The sequence below is a fragment of the Phyllostomus discolor genome, chromosome 1 (genome assembly GCF_004126475.2).
Source record: "Phyllostomus discolor isolate MPI-MPIP mPhyDis1 chromosome 1, mPhyDis1.pri.v3, whole genome shotgun sequence".
NCBI classification, from domain to species: domain Eukaryota; kingdom Metazoa; phylum Chordata; class Mammalia; order Chiroptera; family Phyllostomidae; genus Phyllostomus; species Phyllostomus discolor.
Genome location: NC_040903.2, coordinates 176,924,495 through 176,946,792, shown reverse-complemented (window position 1 = coordinate 176,946,792; position 22,298 = coordinate 176,924,495). Strand labels below are relative to the sequence as shown.

The following is a 22,298-nucleotide window of genomic DNA, read 5'->3' as shown; positions in this document are numbered from 1 at the left end:
TAGAGCTGGGGTAGACTTAACATCAAAGTCTACCCCAAATCCTATAAATGTTTCTTTTTAAGTGCCATCAGAGATTAAATTATTATTAGCTATAATGTCAGCAAGATATCCATTTCTCAATACTATCTAATGTCCTCAAAGTACAAAATAGTGTAAAGATTTTTATTCCTTATTTTATAAGAAACAGAAACCTCAACAGACAAGCAATATATTAATAAGTAAACATCCACCCTGGATGGTGTGGCTCAGTGGATTGAGCACCAGCCTGTGAACTGAAAGGTCGCTGGTTTGATTCCCTGTCAGGGCACATGCCTGGGTTGTTGGCCATGTCCCCAGTTGGGGGGCGAGCATGAAGCAAGCAACAGATATTTCTCTCACACACTGATGTTTCTCTCCCTCTCTTTCTTCCTCTCTTCTCCTCTCTCTGAAAATAAATAAAATCTTTTAAAAAAAAGTAATCCTCTGCTTTTAAAGAAAGAACATAAATTATACCTCAAAGATTATAGGTTAAAAATAAATTTAAGCTGGCATTGGGCAAATGGACTTTATTTCATAGAGAAAACTGTAAGTTTTAGAAAGAGAAAAATGCCTTCCCATTTCAACTCCATTCTCCTAAGTCAAACACAAACAAAAACAAAATTCAGTGATTACCATCAACTCCTCACTGACAGCCGCTTGTATCCTTATTCTATTGGTATAAAAGGATTTAAATGCAACACAGATATAATTACCATTCTATTTTTATGGAACAATTAACAATTCACATAAAATAAAAATCTCTTATTTGACAGTCAAAAAAGTTAATGATGTAAGTATAGTTTTTATTTTTACAGGATGCATAACTAATCATCACAATTTTGAGGTAGATGTCATCCTGATTTTTACAGATGGAAAGTTGAGGCCTAGGAAGATTAACAAATTTGTTGTTGCTTTGGCTGGTGTGGCTCAGTGGATTTAGTGTAAGCCTGCCCACCAAAAGGTGGCCAGTTTCATTCCCAGTAAGGGCACATGCCTGGGATGCTGGCCAGGGCCCCAGCTGGGGGTGTGCAAAAGGCAACCAATAGATATATCTCTTGCACATCCATGTTTCTCTCGCAACCCATGTTTTTCTCCCTCTCTTTCTCCCTCCCTTCCCCTCTCTCTAAAATTAAATAAAATCTTAAAAAAATTGTTGAATGTTGCACAACTACTTCTACTCCGAATACTGTGTTTTTATACTATGATACTGTTATTTATTTGTTTATTTATTTTGTGTGCACCATTCCCAGAAGTACTGCAACAGTGGGTAGATGTGGGGAATAGACAGAAGAAGCTCCTTTTCCATCTCCCAGCTCCAAAAATTCATTTAATACAATGTCCTCGGATAAAGGACGTATATGATACTATTTTCTAGAGGAAACAAGCCACATGTCTTTTAATTAGGACCAGAAAAACCTTTTACAAAATTAATTTATTTAAATTCAATCTCCATTTCAAGCTTGAACATTTTGGCTTTAAAAAAAATTGGTGGTTAAGAAAAGAATTACCCAGATTCAAATTAGTCATTGCACCTTATAATCAGGTATACTGAAAAATGAGGTGCTATCTATTGCTATTATTGAAGCAGTTGTTCCATACTCTTAAGGACTATAATAAGCACACAGTATTTTTAAAACTAAATAAAAGGGGGTGGGGAACACAAACACCTGAAGCATCACTCAACTGACAAGCTTCAGAGAAGCACGGAGCAGTCAAATGTGAAGTGTTGAAAAGACAAAACTGAACACATCTGAGGTGTGATCAATTGTCAGTGTTTACATTATTACTATTGCTGTAAATGATATTCACAGCTGAGCCAAAAGTATATCATTACTCTTCCCTATTTGTATGACCCTTCTTTCCCTATAGTGAATAACTGCACCATTTTGCATTTGCTTACTTTTCTAATTCATCTGCAAACTCTTGGTAAAGTGTTACTTTCCTATACCTCCAGTCCCCTTCCATCAGTTCCAACTTGGACTGCTTACTCTCTAGGCATGGTATACAACTACGGTCATAAAATTTCCCTTTAACTTATCCTGGTAATTCCCTTGTCTTTGTTCCATAGTGGATCCATCTCCTTGATCTCACTTCTTCACTGGTTTTCTCTTTTCAGCAGGGTATTTCTGCCTGTAATTTCCTGAAAACAAGTTATGGGAAGGACTTTTTTTTTATTCTTACACTGTCTAAAAATATCTTCACTTACCCATACTTAATAACTGAAATTGACCTAGTATGGAATTCTAAACAGGAAAACATGTTCTGTCTGAATTTTGAAGGCCTTTCCTCCTTGTCCTCTGGCTCCCAGTGTTGTTGTTAAGAAGCCTAGCACCATTCTGATCCCCAGTTCTTCATGGTCACCTGCAAATCCCCCTCAAGAAGCTTATAGAAGGTTCTTATTTATGTGCTCTGAAATTTTACAGTATGTCTTGGGGTTGTGTTCCTCCTCCCCCCAATTGTTTTAAGTGATCACTGCTGTTTTGTTTTGTTTTTAACGTAGAGATGAATGCTTTTCAGTTCTGGGAGATTTTCTTAGAATAATCTTCCTTAGACTTTTTCTACTCTCTTTCTCCTATGTCTATTACAATGTTCCTTGACTTATCTTCTGATAAACCCATCATAAATAAAAAATATTTTAGGTTGAAAATGCATTCAATACACCTAACCTGAAGCTCATGGTGTAGTCCAACCTACCTTAAATGTGTGCAGAATACAATATCGAAAAATCACTGACAACACAGTACACTGAAAAGTACTGATTGTTTAGCCTGATGATGGCAGACCTGACTGGGAGCTATGGCTCACTGCAGATGTCTGGGATCATGAAAAAGTATCTTAACCACATATTGCTAGCCTGGGAAAAGATCAATGTACATGCCTTTGGCACCATTGTAAAGTCAAAACGTCCTAGGTTGGGAGCCATCTGTATTTAAGATACTGGCATTCCCAGATTGATTCTCTAATTTTCCTTTGCATTTTATAGCCCGTCTTTTAGCTCTATTTTCTGAAAGATATCCTCAACTTTAGAAGTCTAACTCTTCTATCGTATTTTTAATTTCCATAAGCTCTTTTCTGTTTGCTGCATATTTTTTTCTTTTCTCTACATCTTATTCTTATTTTCCACTAATATAGTATCTATCTTCTTTTCTCTCTGAGGATATAAATTAAGTGTTTGACATTACTGTTGTTGTTCTTCTGCTCCCTGCACTGTCTCTGTAACCTGAGTTCTTTTCTGTTATTTGCTTTGGTCTCTCCCTTTCCTGCTTGACATTTTCTTCATGCGAGAGAGAATCCTTGGCTGTACATTTACATCTAATCAGACCCTAAAAAGATCTGTGTGAGTGAGCAGACCAGTGAACTTTATTCTAGAATAACCAGGCAGGAGAACCTGGCTATTTTGAGGATTCCTTTCTTTTCCTTTTGTCTGATCACTTTTGAGAGAAAAGAATCCTCCAATCTCCTTTGGCAGTATAAGGTTGACTTACTATGTTCTCACAGTAAGTAAATGGGAAGAGATGAGGGTGAGGTGCTTATAACTCATTAAGAAATTCATTCAATCTCCTTTTCAGATCCACAAAATATTACAAACACATGCACACATACACTGTATACTTATATACATGTACACTATTCCAACTACAGAGACAGAAATATATTCTGAAAAAGATAAATACAACCCTATATTCAAGCAATATTAACAAATATTGTAGACAGAATACTTCTGCAATTAAACAGAAAGTGCCAATTTTAATGTAAGGTCATTAGCTATGACCTTACATTATTAAAGATCATACTGAAATTGTGAATAAGACTTAGGTACTTCCTATAGAACAATGTAATTACTCTCATTCACACATCACACTGCAGTGGTTTAAAGGATTAGTCATAAAGCAGACTATATTCTGAATCTTTATCTGGTATCAATTTATAACCAATTATAAACCAAAATGAATTCTAAAGATAGACAAAATAGGCATTTAACAATGTCGTAATATCTCATATTTTTACTTTCTATCCACAAAAGCAAAGAAATAATAAAAAATTCTGAATTGCATACAGTAAAGCCTGTTCTACAGTAACTTCTGAATTGCACACAATAATACAACAAAAGTATTGAATTCATTATTTTCAAAGTCAGATTGTTCATGTAATGAAACTGACTTCTGGATCATTTCTAACCTCCATTTGAAATAGTTAATAAGCAGCTGTTAGATTAGCAATTTGTCAACAATGCCTAGTTCAACCAGAAAACCTAGTTAGACAGTTTCTACTCAAGCAGCAAATCAAGTTGGTTACATACTTCTCCATAATCTTGTTCCGCCCCATTTTTTTTTCTCGATATAAGATGACTGAAAAATGACCTGTAGTTCCTATTCCTCTAGCTGATCAATTTCCTCCTCCCCTCATCTATTCCATCATACTGGTGGCATTTTGCTCCCATATAACAACAAAATATGGAGATCCCATTGTCCTTCAAGCAAAGTATAACCTAATATTCCCTTGAAATGGTGTACCGTAACTTTGATTTTTGATCAATGAATCATCCCCATTCATGTACCATCACATCTCATGGAACATATGGATATATCCATTCAAAAGGTTCCTTCTAGATAACCTGAATGCTAAAAATAACAAACCCAATGAACAGTTTAAAATTTGGATTAAATATTTTTCTAATAAAAACAAAGTTTAACTTATTTTTTTAAATTTAGAGTTTAAATTTCTAACACATTGTCAAACTTCTTGCATAGGAGAAAAACATGAGTTTCATTTCAGTAAAACGCTGCTCTGCAAACAGATGTTCAATAAATGTTTTTTTGGATGAATGCATAAGTCCTAAATAAGTATGCAGAAAGAGGGAATATAGGAACAAACAATGGATACATAAAGATATTTTCGTCTTCAAAGACAGACACGCATAATCATCATATTAATTCAAAGGTTACTGAACTCCTATTATGTCCTATGCACATGTAAAACATATAATACTAGTACATTTAAAATTTGGGTTCTTGTACTAACAACCACCAACTGACTAAATCATAATTTTCAGGGTCTGTTTTCACACTTGAAAAAATGAGAAATTAACAAAAAGTTCAATGGTTCCTTAAAAATCTCAAAATTCTATAATTGTATAACTCTTATTAATCTTCTCACTCTTCTATTCTTCCATCGTTAAAGAAATATAAACAATTCAAATAGTGAAATCTTTCTCTATTAGCAATGTTTTCAATCAGAATTTTAATTGTCATTTACTTGGGTTAATAGAGTAAAAATAATGATAAACCTAATATATGTTAAATGCTTACACTATGCCAATTACATACTAATTACAGCCAACATGATTATCTTATTTAAACCTCATAAGAACCCAAGAGAGAGATCATTATTATTTCCATTGGATAAAAAGAACTGACATCTGGTTTAAAAAACCCATTCATTTTTTCAAATAAAATCAAGAATTTTAAAAAAGGGCTTTTTTAAAATAAGCAGGGCTTTAAGAAATTTTAAGTCATCAAATTATAAAAGATTGAGTATTCTTTGACAAGCCTTGCAACCAAAAACAAACGAAACACCATATTTGCAATTAAAGTATCAAAAAGAAGTAATAAAAGAAACAGCATACTCTACGTGAAAGTTAAGAGGCCAAAAAGGAGAAAGAGATAAATATTAACAAAACAAAAAAGTAAGGGGGAAATGCATTCTATTGCTGAACAATGTCCTTAAATCAGAGCCTTCAATCTAGGTCCCAGGAAGAGATTAAAGAAAAACACTGGAAGGAAAGTAGCAAGAGAACTATTTCAGAATAACAGGTGTAACCTACTCAAGGTTACAGAGCTAGCAAGTAGTGGGGCTCGAACTGAAGTCAGGTGCCAAAGTGCACACAATGCTGCAGAGTACTGACTATGACAGACACTATTAGCTAATTTGAGAAATGATGTCTTTTGGAAATAGTAGAATCATAACATAAAGCAGAACTTTAGACATCTTCTTGTTCAACTCTCCATTTGTAACCTCCTTAATAGATCATCTCCCAGCCTCTGCTGAAACACTTCTAAGAGTTCACAGCCTAATTTTGTAGCAGCCTACATTACTTTAACATCTACGAATCAAAATTTTCCTTTAACTTCCACCCAATGATCCTGAAAGGTTGTGTTGTTTGTATACCAGAGTCTATTTTTAAAATGTGTTTAAGAGGTCTCCTTTGCTCCAACTGCCCTGGTTTCTAGACACCCCTTCCCCCTCACCTTGATCATTGTTCTCTGAGCATTCTGCAGTCCATCCTACTCAGGGTGAATGAAATAATCCAGATAGTGGTCTGACTAGTCTTGAATATAGCAGTATTACTACCTTTCTTACTATGAACACAGTATCTCTACCTGTGTAATCTAATAAAGCACTCACATTTTAGGCTGAGTGGCTTATTTTATTTGGGCAAGGGGAAGGATGTGGTATGTTTCAGCAGGGAGTGGGAACAGCAACCACAAAACACTGTTGTTCATAAAAACCTTTATTCTGTTTTTCACATGAAGTGTTATTAGGTTAAACCTATTTATTCTCTAATATATATTTAAAAAATTTAGAAGTAGAACTTTGTATTTAATACTGTTAAACATTTTTTTAGGTCATCTTTTACTTGGGTTATCATCATTTACTTTCAATACCCTTTTGAAGAACTGCACCCTACACCCCCCCATTGCAGCACTAATCACACAGTATAATAAATCACTGATTTTCTATGTCCTCCCTCCAGACTTTGTGCTTTTCAAGGGTAAGCACTTAACTCTGTATCACCTATACTACTAAATATAGTACATGACACCTAGTAAATGCCCAAGAGATGATCAACTAACTCCCCTTCATTCTGTCATGTAACATTCTTCCCAGTTTTGTACCACCTACAAAATATGAGTTTTGCCTCCTAAATATTCACACAGGTCATCTTTAAAATTTCAAATATAACGGGGTCAACACTTATACAGCCCTGTGGCACATCCTAAGAGATTTCCCTCCACTTAACAATAAAGTTTAAGATTACAAATAAGGTTGTTTAACTACTTAGGATTCAAAGCAATACCTTTCCCCAATGTTCCCCAATCTTAAACACTGTCTAGGGTACACAAGAAAAATACAAAGGTTATCACATTTGTAGATTTCCAAGAAAAAAAAGTTAAGAAAAAGATGTACATTAATGTTCTAAAAAGCCCTGGCAATGATTCTTCACAATCTTCAGGAAAAAAAAAGTTTCAAGAAAAAACTGTTCAAGTCTTGCAGTGACAGCTTGCTTAAGTATTCTCTTACATCTTATCAGAAACCTATTAATGATAATATTCCTTCCTTTTCTACACAGAACACTTTTACCCAATTATTCTACTAGTTATAAGAGAAACAACTTCACAACAAAAAATGCTTTATTCTACATAAAGTAAAACTGCTAAACCACTACAAAACTTACAGAGATCATAATCTTCAGAACAGATCATTACGATTAATATCGTCGAAGTTTTTATAGTAGTGAAAGCAAGTTTAAGAAAATGCTCATATTCTCTTTAGAAAAAAATTCCACTAATGTACATAAAAATACATTTCAAGATGAGGACCATAAAAATATACTACACACTCTTCCTGAAAGTTATGGAGAGGGAAGATGAGCTACTCACAAACCCTGGCGCCAGAAACTCTTAACAGAATCAATTTTAACATATCGAAAATATTAACAAGGGAAGGAGAAAGAGAGAGGGAAGCAATGCCAAAGTTGCTGACAAAGAGTAACTTTTTAAATGCAAAAACAGAGCCCTGGCTTAAGTGGCTCTATGGATTGAGTGCCAGCCTGCGAACCAGAGGGTCCCTGGTTAGAATCCCATTCAGGGCACAAACCTGGGTTGCAGGCCGGGTCCCTAGTACAGAGCACAAGACAGACAAACACATATTGATGTTTCTCTCCCTCACTTCCCATCTAAAAATAAATAAATAAAATATTTTTTAAAAAGCTAGATTTTTTCTCAGAACTCTGATTCAAAAACCCTTTTCAAGACTTAACCCAAGTGTGCCTCACTGTGAGAATTAAGTCTCTTCTTCTTCCCCATTTTTAGGCATAGTTGCTGGATTCTATGGGCATGTATATGAGTATTCACCACAGTTAAGCAAATTTTTCAAATAAGTTCTCCAAAACTTTTCTCTCATTTCTACCTATGAAATTCTCCTCTTCAAAGAATGCTATACCAAATTTGGTAATTTATAACACTATGATGTAATCAACTCATTTAATTAGAAGCAATGGCTTAAAAACAACCTGACAAGTAAATAATGCACAAAACTAATATTTCACTACCAGTTTCAATTTTATAAGTAACCTATTAATCCAAGTTATCTGGGAGGAAGTAGGGATTAGACAAAATGAGAGTACACAAATACAGGTCTAAAGTTTCGGAATACTCTATTAAGTCTGATGTTTTATTAGTCTTCTATAAGTTATACATTCTTTTACAAAGTTATACATATTATTTTGTATATACTATACATTTATTTATTTATTTTAAAAGCAACCTAGCGCCCTGACCATTGTGGCTCAGTTAGTTGGGCATCGTCCTGCAAAGAGAAAGGTCACAGTTCAATTCCAGGCAGGGCACATGTCTGGGTTGCAGGCTTGGTCCCCATCTGGAGTATGTGCAAGAAGCAACCAATTGAGGTTTCTTTCATACATCATTGTTCCTCTCTTTCTCCCTCCATTCCGCTATCTCTAAAAATAAATAAATAAAAATTTTAAAATAAATAAATAAAAGCAACCTAGCTTTGTCTCAGAAAATTTCTATCACTCAATATAAACTTTTTTTTTTTATCATAAATAGGATTTTTCTTGGCATCATTAAATGTCTGAATTTTAAACAGATTCTTGGACTGGGGGCTCATACCTATCAACTATATTCACCATGAAACTCCACGAATTTTTCCAATTAAAACTTGGGCTTCTTTAGCATTTTGGGTTTTTTAACAAAGACATCATGGAGAGGACAAATAGATTGGCAAGCCATTTCTATGTCTCTTCCAATGCTATCTAGAATCAATTTACTGGCCACTTCTTTAAAGACATTTGTTTGTATTTGTCTGATTCCCATAATTATCTTCTGGATTTGGCAGACCTGTTAATACTGAGCATAAGTGGTCTTCTGATTTTGACTGTTGCATTTTTTAGTAAAAGCAGCACAAAACACATAAAGCAAATAACCATCTTGACATCAACATGAGATTCCATCATGGTCTGCCATTTTTTGACCATGGAGGACATTTTGCTAGGGTAAGATCCATGCCATAGAAATTAGCTGCCTTAGACATCCTCAGTAATTAGCTTGAATTTTCTAAATGCAACTTCATCATTCCACAGATCAGCTAGCTAGACTCACTTCAAAAACACAAGCCTTGGAGACCATCAGATGCAATTTTGGTTCTTTGAGTTCTCCTGACCAGTGTTTTTTCAATGTTTCTTATACTGAACATAGCTGGTGCTTTCACATCACACCAATATTTCTTAGAAAATAGATCCACCACTTTCTTCTTGCCTCCCTTTCTGCCATGTTTCATAAGGCACTTGGTTCTGCCGACCACCACACTGCTGCTCAGAGAGCCTAAGGGCTCAATTTAAGTCTTATTTCAACACTGGCAACTATTTAAGAAAGCTTATCATATATTAATGTGCTTTACATTATGAGCTTCACAGAAAGTTTACAATGTCTACCAGTTAAATACAAACTGACCATACACAACTATCTACCATATTCCCTCCCTAAAAGGAAACAAAAAGGCAATAAATAAAATTAATTCACAAGGACAGAGAGCAAAACACAATAGCCGACTGACTGTGGGGGGGGGGGGGGGGGGGGAGGCAGTGTCCAGTCTTCTAACATAAGAAAATGGAAAAAATGAAAAGGAGAAAATTAACAAATTACTAATGGATTAATACAGGAAAATCTCCTAGAAATAAAAACTATGTGTCTTCACACTGAGTCACAAAGTACCTTAGCACAATGACTGAAAAATACATCAGAGCTTTTAATCACGAAGTTTGAGCACACCAGGTTATGCTCTCCAGCATTCTGTACTTTAGTTACCAAAAGAAAAAAAGTAAAGAAAATGTCTGTTCTAACTGTTCAAAATTGTATCATACTTCATATTGTCTAGTGTTTCATATCCAAGAGACAAACCTATACTTTAGAAAATAATTTCCAAAAAGCTAAGATTTATCAAAAATTGTTAAACTAACATTGAGTAAGATCATTATTAAAATTCAATGTTAACTTTATTTAAACTCCTTTTGCTCCTAATACATTCTGGTTACTTTAATTTAGCTTGGCAAAATAACTAACCTAAAAATGAATGATACTTTTTTAAAACCATGAGGCTCGGAAGGGAGGAGGAGGCAAGTAGCTGGACAGGAGAGACACAGGAATCTGAGAACAGAAGACTTTATATAAGTTCTTCAAAAGATTAAATCATGGTAACTAATTTTTTTCTATCAACCTAAAATATTCATATGGGAAAGCTGAAGAGAACCAGTTAATTTTCTTAAATATAATTCAGAAATGTGGAAATTCAAAGTTAAGCAAAAAGTACTTATCAACTATACATATTAGTGTTGGCCTTAAGCAGATAATTATGATGAAAGACAGTATGTTTCTACGTGTCTACTAGACTAAATTGTCTCCTGTCAGGAACTATGTTTTAATATCTTTGTATACTGATGACTAGCATAGTACCAGGTACACAGTAGACATTCAAATATTCACTGAATAAATGAGTACATGAAAAGACCTAACATAAAGAAAGTAAAAAAGGTTCTCTTCAATACCTAGTTTTAATGAGCTAAGGCTACAAGAGAAAATATTCAAGAATTAAGTAATTTTTAAATTAAATAAAAAAATTACTTCCATACTAGTAAGATATTATTTACTTCTTCAAACACCCTAAAACTAGAGCTAATTAATAAGAGCTAGAGTTTAACTATTTGTACTTCATACTGGTATCATTTTTCCCTTGGTTAATTTTATTGGCAGAATTATCTTGGATGGAAGACAAACCATTTAAATTTCAACAGCATTCACTCACAGCATCCTCACCCTGTCCCCATACACAAATATACATCACCCTCAGACCCCTATCCTTTAAAGGGATTATGCAGTTACAATGACAGATGTTTGAACAACAAAAAGGGGCCACTTTTACTAATGCTACAAATATTTGCAAAATACAATGTTCAGTATCATGCTCCACACTCAAATAAATCACCTGTAAGATCAGTAGATGCCAGAAAACCAGTAACTTAGTGGAGTATGAAGGTTTACCTACAAGCAAATGTTCTAAACAATTATCATACAAACTGTAAGTAGCAAAGTTAAACCTACTCAACAGAACTATGAAATACGTACAGCACATTTTATTTACATGCAAATGCTGCTAATTACTAATGAGTCTTCTCTAACATCCTTTCCATTAGGCACAGCAGGGTTGTCACTTGAAAAAGCTTTTTAAAAATAGTCTGAAATTAAGGGTTATTAATTTTCACTGCTATCCTTAGTCTGAACTATTCCTTGGATTACTACCTAAACTCGAGTGAAAACGAATAGCAATCCTAAAATTCATGTTCTCTTCCCTAAATATGATTCAATTGCACACAAAATAACCATATTTTTTTTTTAAATCCTCACCCAAGCATGTTTGATTTTAGACAGAGAGGGGTAGAGAGAGAAACATCAATGTGAGACAGAAACACTGACTGGTTGCCTTCTCATAGATGCTCCAACCCAGGATCAAACCCAAGATCAAACCCAAAACCTGGGTATGTGGCCTAACCTGGAATTGAACCTGCCACCTTTCAGTCTATGTGATATCACTCCAACAAACTTAACCACACTGGCCAGGGCTAGATTCTTTTCTTTTTCTTTTTTTTTCCTTTTGAAGGGCAGTTTGGTGCCACTGCCTTAATTTGTGCTAATGCTGCCAGCAGCTTTGCCTGCCATTGCTTTTTCACCAATAGTGCAAATGTCAATCTAGGAGAAATCTCAAGTAACATCTTGTTTTGAAAGACCCCACACTTTGTTAACAGCCGGACTAGAGGCAAGAAATTCAGGAAACAGTAAAGTAAGTCAAACTTAAAGGCTGATGGCCTAGAGGAGGGATTAAGAGGGAACTACAGGGAAGGCATGAAGATAAAGCTCCCAGAAGGAACTATAGAAGACCTTAGGGTTGGCAGATTTAAAAATTGAGGTTTTGCTGTCTTAAGCAGTGATGTACCCAGCATATTTGACTCTGGAGCTAATCTTATTTTTAATAAAATTCATTTTAAAACTGTTTTAAATTTACAAACATTGAAAGTTCCCATATGCTCCACACCCAGTTTCCCCAATTAACATTTTACATTAACTTAATATACTTGTTATAATGAACCAATGTTGATATTTTATTATTGGGTTAGCAAAAAAGTTCCATACGATGGCTCTAGTAGCGCTTAGTTGTCTTTAACTTCATTCAAAACAATTCTGTTAGACTGTTATGACAGCTGTCATATCAGCGTGCACTAAAAAAAACTTACAAAATTGGTGAATTTTTGTGCAGCCATTTTAATATTAAGGATGAAGGAAAATACACAACACTGTTAGTGTATCATGCTTTATTATTTCAAGAAAGATAAAAACATAACTGAAATGCAAAAAAAGATTTGTGCTGTGTAGGGAGAAGGTGCTGTGACTGACAGAACACATCAAAAATGGTTTGCGAAGTTTTGTGCTGGGGACTTCTTGATGGACGATGCTCCACAGTGGGATAGACCAGTTCAAGTTGACAGCAATCAAATCAAGACATTAACTGAGAACAATCAACATTTTACCACACGGAAAGTAGCCGACATACTCAAAATACCCAAATCAATAAAGTTATTGGTGAAAATGAAGAATGTGACTTTTATTTTATAGAAAAAAGCATAGCCTTTTTGGCCAACCCAATAAATATACATCTGAAATATTTACACTGTTGAAAACAATGAGACCATCTTATTTGGAACGTGTCATGGAAAGATCTTCAGTATATGTTCCTTAGTGAAAAAAGCAAGTGAAAGGATAGTATGTATAGCATGATCCAATTTATGTTTTTAGGAAACATTTATGTATAAGTACATTAATTTAATAAATACTTACTGAGTTCCTTCTATTCACCTAGTTTGTTCTGGATCTAGACATATACACATACAATAAATTAAAATTATACACACACACATAATTAAAAGCCTGCAAAGAAAAATGAATAGCTCAGACACAAAAGGCTACATATTATATGATTCCATTTATACGAAATGTCTGAAATAGGTAAAAAACTACAGAGACAGAAAGTACATTAGTGGTTGCCTGAGGGTGAGATGAGTTGTGGGCAACGGGAGTGATAGCTGAAGGGTGCATGACTGCTTTGGCAGGGACAAGAAAAATTTTCTAAAACTGGTTAGTGATGAATGCATAACTTTTAAGTAAATTAAAAACTATTTAACTGTGCACTTTACATGGATGAACTGCATGGTATATAAATTGTCTCAATAAAGCTGTTATGCTCTGTCTACCCCAAAAAGAATAGATACTAAAGTGGTTGGGAAGGGGGAATGATGAAGACCATTAAAACTTTACACTATTGCCCAGGCTGGTGCTACTCAGAAGAATAAGTGCCAGCCTGTGAACTGAAACGTCATTGGTTCGATTCCCAGGCAGGGCACATGCCTGGGTTGTGGGCCAGGCCCCCAGGTGGGAGCATGTAAGAAGCAATTGATCAATGTATCTCTCACACATTGATGTTCCTCTCTTGCTATCTTTCCCTCCCTTCCCCTCTCTCTAAAAATAAATAAATAAAATCCTTAAAAATTAAAAAAACCTTTACTGCTACATCATTACAATGAGAAATGTATTCATGTATTATCTACCTAAAGATATATAAATAAACATAAAACAGTCTTTCATAAATTATCATGGATTTAATGTCATGCAAGTTCATCTAAGAAACAAAAAAAGTGTGAAGCTATAACTCTATCTCAGAACGTTAACAATGAACTGACAAATAGACCTGTGCATCAGCCCCCTCACTAACAAAAATCTTTAACACAATTTGTTCATTTCATAAACATATCTTAAACACTACTATGATAATGGAGTGGTATACAAAACAACACTGGTCAACAAAAAGAAGCAAACAGCTCTAGCTTTAAGTTAAGGACGTTTGCTAGACATCTGGGAGACAAAACACACACAAAGTAGACTGGGCTCAGCCTAAAGAAAATCCTGAATACAAAAGTGAGAGCTAAGACTTTATCCTGTTTTTGATGGAAAGCCACTGGAGTGACAGGATGAAAGGAGTGTTTGGGGGAAATTAACCTGGCAACCAAAGCGGAATATTGAAAGCAGAAAAGAATAGCAGGAAAGGTAAGAAAGAGATGAAGTTTTTAACAATAGGATCATTTCTAACAGTCCTGTGAGTGTTAGTGACATTTCAAGCTTACTAATTAGTGTTCAAAGAGTTTATGTTTGTTTTGTTTGCTTGATTCCAAGGTTAGGCAGAAAAGGAAAAGGTGGTTTGTTAATTTTGATGAATTTTAGAAGTGCATAGGGAAGAATGAAGGTTTACCAGAAAATTCTGAGGGTAGAAGGGATTTGGGGAGCTATCTTTTCATGGGATACCACTGAAATCAAGTAATGGGAGTTCCATAATTTTTAACATGGAAGGGGAAGTATAGTACAAATATTTTCTAGTTAGAGTCAAAAGCAATGGGAGTTCCATAATTTTTAACATGGAAGGGGAAGTATAGTACAAATGTTTTCTAGTTAGAGTTGCAAAAAGTGCATGGCAATTAGAACTACTATAAATTGACAGTGAAGGACAACTAAGTACTTTCACATTTCTCTATCACTGATTTCCCAAAAATCCTAATGATAAAATTTGTTACATATATGCAGGTTTAGGTGAGGATCAAATCTGACACCAAATTTCAAGTATGATCAACTTCACATCCTTAATTTCACCAACTGTTCCTTCCACAGTTTTCAGATGTACAAATAATCTTCATCCACACATGCATTTATTATTTATTAATTGTTTTAATACATAAAGTTTCCTTCTTAAAATAGAAAAATGTTTTCATTGCCTATATAGCCTCCTTTCTGTAACAGCCTCCTGGAAACAATGTTACCTACCAATCTAATATTATGGCAACACTTCTCTAAGATTAAAAATATGAGTAAGGCAAACTCTCACTTCCACTTTCTGAAGATTAATGTTCAGCACTGTGTTTTAAAATGCCAGTTAAAAACAGATGAGCATCTAAACAAGGCACATAATCTTACAATATTTGACTATTGTCACATAATTTCCCAAAATCAAACATACTTGAAGTACATACTATTTCATAATCCATTTCATTTTTGTTAAATGTTCTGAATCAGAAGAAATGTTCACTTACATTTTATAAAATCTATCTCTGCCATCATTTAATAATTTTATCTGATAGATTTACAGATGCAAAAATAAAGGTGTAGACAATGAACAAATCAAAAATTACTTATTTCACTCACACTTTATCTAATTAAAATGCCATCTGCATTGCTCCCTAAAGCATCAAAAGGACTGTCACATTAATATATTTAGTTAGAATAAAACATTTGAAAACTTTTATATCATGTTGTTTGTCAAGATATTATTTAAAATAGCAAGAAAGTGGAAATGATCTAATTGTCCAATGATAAGGGACTAAATGAATAAAATATAATGTTACCTTTCAAATGATTATATAGACCTGGAAATGATCATATTTACTAACCTGGAGAGATAGCCATGAAAACAGCAGCTTACAAAGAGTACTATGGTATCTTTTTGTGATGAATATACAAACACATATGCTCACAGAGAGAAAATCTAACAGGACACCCAGATGTTAACCATGATATTTCTAAGTGCTAGGATTAGCAGTCCTAGCACTGATGTTCATTTTTCTGCCTACTTTTTTCACTATTCGCTGAAATTTTCCCAAGCAAAATAATATTTCCAAGAATTAATAGCTATGATTCCAAATAATAAACTTCAAAATCTTCCTTGCAAAAACCCAAGTAACATCCCAAAATATCCTGGCAAAGAACATGAGGGAAAATTATCAGCCACAATGTAACTAGAAATCTTACTAAACAAGGCACCAGGACCAGCATGGCACCTCTAAGGCAGCCTACAGTATGTCCTGAAATCCCAAGACCTGTGTTCAAGTCCCTGCCACTTTTATTTGTTTGACCTTGAGCTAGTCACTCACCCTTTCTGGGCTCCCTTTTTATCAATAAAAGAGATTACCTGTCTTTCCTATCTCAAAAATCTGTTGGAAAGATGGAACAAGATAATCAGATACATTATGAACTGCAAAGCACTATATATTATTCAAACATTTAAAAAAGGGGCCTAATGTCAGAGCAGAATACTTCAGAAAAGACTACAATCAATTCTATGAAGTAATGAACCAGGGGTTTTGTGTCTTTAAAGGCTACATCTCATCAAAAACACCCAGTTTTTCAGAAACTTAGATACTTCTTCTCAGGACCCACTACAGTCATTAGCCATTTTTTTTTAATCCCTAGCTACCAGCAGGAAAGGGTACGAATTACTCTGAACTCAAAAGCAAGCACCATGGAGCAGCATGGTGATGGAGTGCACTAGGAGAAGCCCAAGTTTAATCAGCTATGGACTCACCAGTAAGCACTATAGCAATCAACAGGGATTACAGGAGACTCTTTGAGGAGAAAAGCAACAATCACCCAGAAGAAAACGGTGGAGGAAAATGCAGTATTTCAAAACAATTACATGAAATACCTAAAAGCTAGAGTGTTCTATAAACTGTTCTCAAATAATGTTCATAAAAATGGTGACCTAAAACAAAAAACATAAATGTGGCACTTGACAAAAGCCAAGTTATGGAGATTCAAAACAAATCCATAAATAAATTGTCAGATATACTTGCTTATATCTAAAATAAAAGCAGAGAACTTACACACCACAAATACCAAAATTAAGTGGTTATTTCTTGAAAATAAAAAGACAAAATATGATGACAGAATTTACTGACATACTTATAGTACTTTTAAAGTATGTTTGCCTTCCCATTTAATTCCACTATTCACTAAAACGATTATTTCTTCCTTGCCACTGGTCCTCCTGTGAGCTAATATGCCAATATAACTTGATGAGTTTTAATGCAAAAACTATGTGTAATTTTTTAAAGTACTATAAGAGAGACATGAAGCTGTCAGATAACTCCAAGATCAGCTAGCCATCACATCCTCCTGCTTTTAACTTCCTAAAGATAATAAAATACTCACTCTCCACATTCTCACAAATGTCACTTATGGGTATTCTAATGAAAAATTAAACCTTTCACAAACAAATGTGCACAGAGAACTCTTTTTGATATATATGACTCACAATCCAATTTTTATTGGCAATATCTTTTAAGTGTTGCAGCTTGCACTATTCCTATAGGGGACACAGATCTTATTCATTTTTCTCATTTGATCTTTGTAGGTTTTGTGAGTTAAAAGAACGCACAAAATGGGCGATGAGGAAAATAATTATGAATACAATCCATAGCAAAATAATACGTGGGCTGTGAATTAAAATAACAAAAAAGTCACTGCATTTACTCAAAGCCTCACAGCTGGAAATCCACTGGCAGTACTTTCACCTAAAATTTTGAGGAAAAAATCGGGTTTTTCTCAATTCTAAGTGACTTTCCCAACCTTATTAGGAATAAATGCTATTTACCTCCAAAAACCATGAAAAACCATCAGAAAATGTAATTTCCAAAAGGAGTATCACTGCACAGAACATTATATAAACAACTGATAGGCATTCCTAAGATCATCTTCCTCCTCCAAAAATAAGAGCAAATCTAACCACAGTCAAATATTAACAAGATTTTTAATACAGCTATCACCAGCAAAGCAATTTATCACAGCTCCTCAAAGTACTGGGCACACACGACGACAGACCAGTATGCCAAAAGTTATTATAATTTGAAAAAACTGTGCAATACGACCATAAAAGTAGAAAACAACTCCTCTGGAAAACCTCAAGTATACTTTGGAGAGAGCAAAAAAGGGCGATCGATTTTAGAAAAATGTTTTCCTCCAAGTGTTTAGCGTTTATCCGACACCGGTTCATTTTTGTAAAGAGAAACTTTACCTAACAAGACTCTCACCAGGGATCTGATCTATCTATCCCCAAAGGCACTTTTTTAAAATGAGAAAGAACAAAGGAGGAAATCTCCCAGCATGTGCTTTCCATACCAATTTCTTTGGACAGCATCAAGAGTGACAATATAGCCAGCACAAGCTTTTCAGCTTTACTCTGTGGTCCATGTAAAACAGAACTGATTAGCTTCATTCAAAAGGATTTCTAACAAAATAAATACCAAAAGGCAAAGATCACACAGTGACTACGTTTTAAGAGTAAAACTACAGAAAACAGAACTAAAGCTGTGCACTCTTTAGTTCAAGAGTTAATTACCTCCAAATATTCAAATTCCTGAGGCTTTTCCATTTCAGTCAATAGTTTGAAACCGGAAAAAAAAAAAAAACGAAACTAAACAATCTAAATATGCTCTCCCTTAATTTGTAATCATAAGTAAATTTTAAGAGAATGACACTCAAAGATAATGTCTAAATATACAAATTTTGGAATATTAACACTGCAAAATTATAGGGGAAAACGATCTTTCAGCGAAGCTTCCTACAGAAAAACTCTCCAGAAACTAACCTGGCGTTTGGTCGTTCTAGAAGTTGTCGTTTCATTATAACGCAGAAAAAAATTTAATGATTTTTATTAACTATGAAAAGAGGATCCCTCCAAGATTTACAACTGTATATCCCAATCTCCACTGATAGATGTCAGTTCTCTGGGTCAGGATATAACCAGCTGCTTGGCTCACTCATAAGAAGCCACAGTGGGGAATATCGCGTTCAGAACCTCGAAATAATACGCGTTAGTTAAAAACTGCTTGCTGCTAAACCAAAATTATTCAAGCGGAGACCCATTTATCACAATCCAATCATAAGGGTTCCATCCCCCCCGCCTTCTCCCCCCCCCCACCCGCAACTGCTTGTGTAGTGGTATATTTGCTTCAGTAAAGAAGCCATCATCAGGTAAAGCTTGGGGTGGGAGAAAAAGCGGAGCAAAGGGGGCACCCTTTCATCCAATTCCGCGAGGCGTGAGTAATCGGTACAGTTGAGAGGAACGGAGGAACGTTCTATTTATTGGGGGTTGAAGTAGGATTAGGGGAGAATTTCGTTCAAATCAACATGGCCAGCAAGATGTCCCTACAAACAAAAGGCAACGGGGGGATATAAACACGAACCATTCACCTCCATCAGCTATAGCATCGCCATCATGGAGTGTGCAGAGACCCCCAAAGGCTCCTCTCACCCTCCACACTAGCCGAAGGAAAAGAGAGAGGTGCTTCCCACCACCCACGACTGCTTCCAAATTCGGTTTCTCCCCCCGGTAGCCCAGAATCAGAGAGAGTAACGTCCCGCCCAGGCAGATTCCCCGCTACCCCTCAGCCGAACCCCGACGCCGCCCCGGGCTCACTAAACTTTACTGGAGCTTCTACCCGTATCCCCTCCCCATCGCTCCAGGATCGTACTGCCCTCGAGCGGGGCACACCAAGAGCCTCCTGACAGGCGGGCAGCAGGGGACAGCCGAGTCCGGGGCGGGGGCGGCAGGGAGCCACGGAGGGGCGGGGCGGCCGGAGCCAAGTTCCCGAGGGTCTGAGGAGAGCGCCTGACAGGAGCCCGGACTGCAAAGAAGGAAGAGGAAGCGGCGACGGGAAGCTTCCCAATCCCCCCTACATGTACTCTCTACCCCAGCCCCCGCACCTCAAGGTGGGCCGGGGAGGCTGACTGGACTGGGAAGAAACCGAGCCTCAGGGGTAGCCGCAGCCTGCACCTCCGACTCCCGATCTCTTCCCCCGCCACCCCCGCCAGGGGCGCCCACAACAATAACACGCCGGCGACGACCCGTCAGCGCCCCCGAGGCACCCGGGGCCCGCGGCCCGCCGCTGCCGGGCCCCCTCAGCTAGGGCCCGGCGCGCCGCTCCTCCCTACAACTCCAGACTCGGGTGGAGGCAGGCCCGAGCGGCCCCCCAGGGCCAGACCCATTCCCCCCGGCACCAGCGGCACCGTCTCCGCGACCGAATATTAGAAGTGAATTCGAGCTGCGCTTTACCTTTAGTTCCGCACTGTCCGCCATCTTGCGTCTGTCAGCGCAAGCGCACTGAACCTCGCCGGGGGACGGGGCTAGACCCGCCCCTCTAACCAGCCTGGCCCCGCCCCGGCCCGTCCTCTCTCGTCCCTCCACCTCCCTGGCCCGCCCCCGGCCTCCGCCCCGCCGCTGGAGCTCGGAGCCCCGCCCTGGGCACGTACGGCTGCGAAACGGACACGTAGCATTTAAATAATGGCGCCAAGAGGGGAGGTTTGACAGTTACTCCCCCTTCGGCATCCCCGCCCCCCGTCCTGGCGGGGCTAGCGCCTCCCGGGACCTGCCGCTGCGGAAGGGCTGCTGGTCTGAGCCCCGCCCCTACGAGACCAGCAGAACTCTGCTGCAAAGCTTCGAGGGCTCCAGTCACAGGAAACAATAGAGCCCCCCCTCCTCCAATCAGCACCTGCTACCTGCGGGGGTACGCGTGAACTAAAAATAACAATCCGTTACGTTTGAAGATCACTTAATGAAGCATTTCCAGATTTATTAGCTCAGATCCTCCTCATGACAAGTCAGTGAGGTACACAGAGAAAAGATTACAATTTCCTTGGTATATAAATGTGTATTCAGAAATAAAAGCTCAGAGAGGAAAAGTGACTAGTCCAAACAAGCACATAACAAGGGGCCTTAGACAAAATTCTGAAGACGTTCATTCATTAACCACTTTGTTTCAGGAAAAATTATTTAGTAGCTAAATACAGACTCTGTTTCTAAGGGTTCTGTATACAATGTGAAATTAAATACAACAAAGTCCCTGCCAACTGTAGTTTTTTCAATAGGAAAACAGACAAGTGAACCAATAAAGCTATTACAATTGGTGATGTATACCAGAAAAGAGCAAATGGTCCAGGAGAGAAAAAAAAGGGGGAGTATTTAATCCTGGGAGGGCTTTCTCCACTAAATTAACATTTAAGTAGATATGAACACTTTGCCCTCTTCTAAAAGCCTCCTTATACCTCTTCCCCAACCCCTACTTTTTGCTGCTCAGTTTTGCCTCATACCTCATGCAAAATACAAACACACACATCATCAACAACAAAAACCTCCCTTATCTTCTCACCATCAAAACTACTCTTATAGGCATAGAAATTTGAGGTCACTACGAATGAAGAAGTATTCCTGTGCCTATGAAAACCAGTCCTTCCACCAGTGACTTGGATTTCTTTCCCTTCCACATTCCTAAAGATTTTACTCCTACAAATAATTACCTTGCCCTCCCAGCATCATTACTTTTCCCCCTTCTATTAGCTTACTCCTATCAGCATATAAACACACTAATATTCCTCTCATCTAAAACAAATCTCCTGGAGTGCTTGTTCCCACATCCTCACTTCACATTTACTTCTCAGCATACTCTGATCTAGCATTGACTTCCTTCATTGAGATCACTTATGCGGAGGAGGGTATAAGGGGACTAAATGGTAATGGGGAAAAATACAATAAAGATTACATTTTAAAAAATTAAATTAAATGTAAAAAGATCACTTATGGAGATTACTGATGATCTCCAAGTTTCCAAGGACAATGGTCAATTCTCTATTCTTATGTAAATTGACCTCTCAGCAGACTACAAACATATAACAAGCTTCCTTACTTTTAAAACATTCCCCTGCTCCCTGAACTTCCTTCAATGCCTCACTATTGGAATTTTCTTGTTCCTTCACTTGCTCTCCTTTTCAAATCCTTGATTTCTCCCCTTTGACTCAATCTTTAAATGTTCCAAAACTCAGTCCTTACTCTTATTTTCTCTATCTTACTCTCCCCAGATGATGTCATCCGAGTCCTTGACCTTAAGTCTATAAACTGATGACTTCCAAATTTCTGTCCAGCACAGACCTCTCCACCAAAATGCAGTTTCACAAATCCTATTAGCTGCTTAATATCCCCACTTCAGGACTCACAGTCATCTTAAACTCAAAGAGCCTTGATTTTCACCCCCAATCCTGCCCCTTTCCCAGTATTCTCAGGGG

The 22,298-nt window shown here is 36.9% G+C and overlaps 1 protein-coding gene across 3 annotated transcripts in view; it reads right to left on the bottom strand.

The window, feature by feature from the left end:
• The window catches only part of PIAS1 (protein inhibitor of activated STAT 1), a 105,273-nt gene extending 84,618 nt beyond the window's left edge, over positions 1–20,655 (bottom strand). For 2 of the 3 annotated variants that reach the window (XM_036009575.1, XM_036009584.1), the window contains exon 1: positions 18,580–18,627. In XM_036009575.1, coding sequence (XP_035865468.1) covers positions 18,580–18,612 — 33 coding nt within the window. In that variant the 5' untranslated portion in view covers positions 18,613–18,627. Of the gene's footprint in view, positions 1–18,579; positions 18,628–20,295 lie in introns of those variants that run through there. The other variant, XM_028507736.2, reaches the window with a different exon arrangement.
• Positions 20,656–22,298: the final 1,643 nt, after the last annotated feature.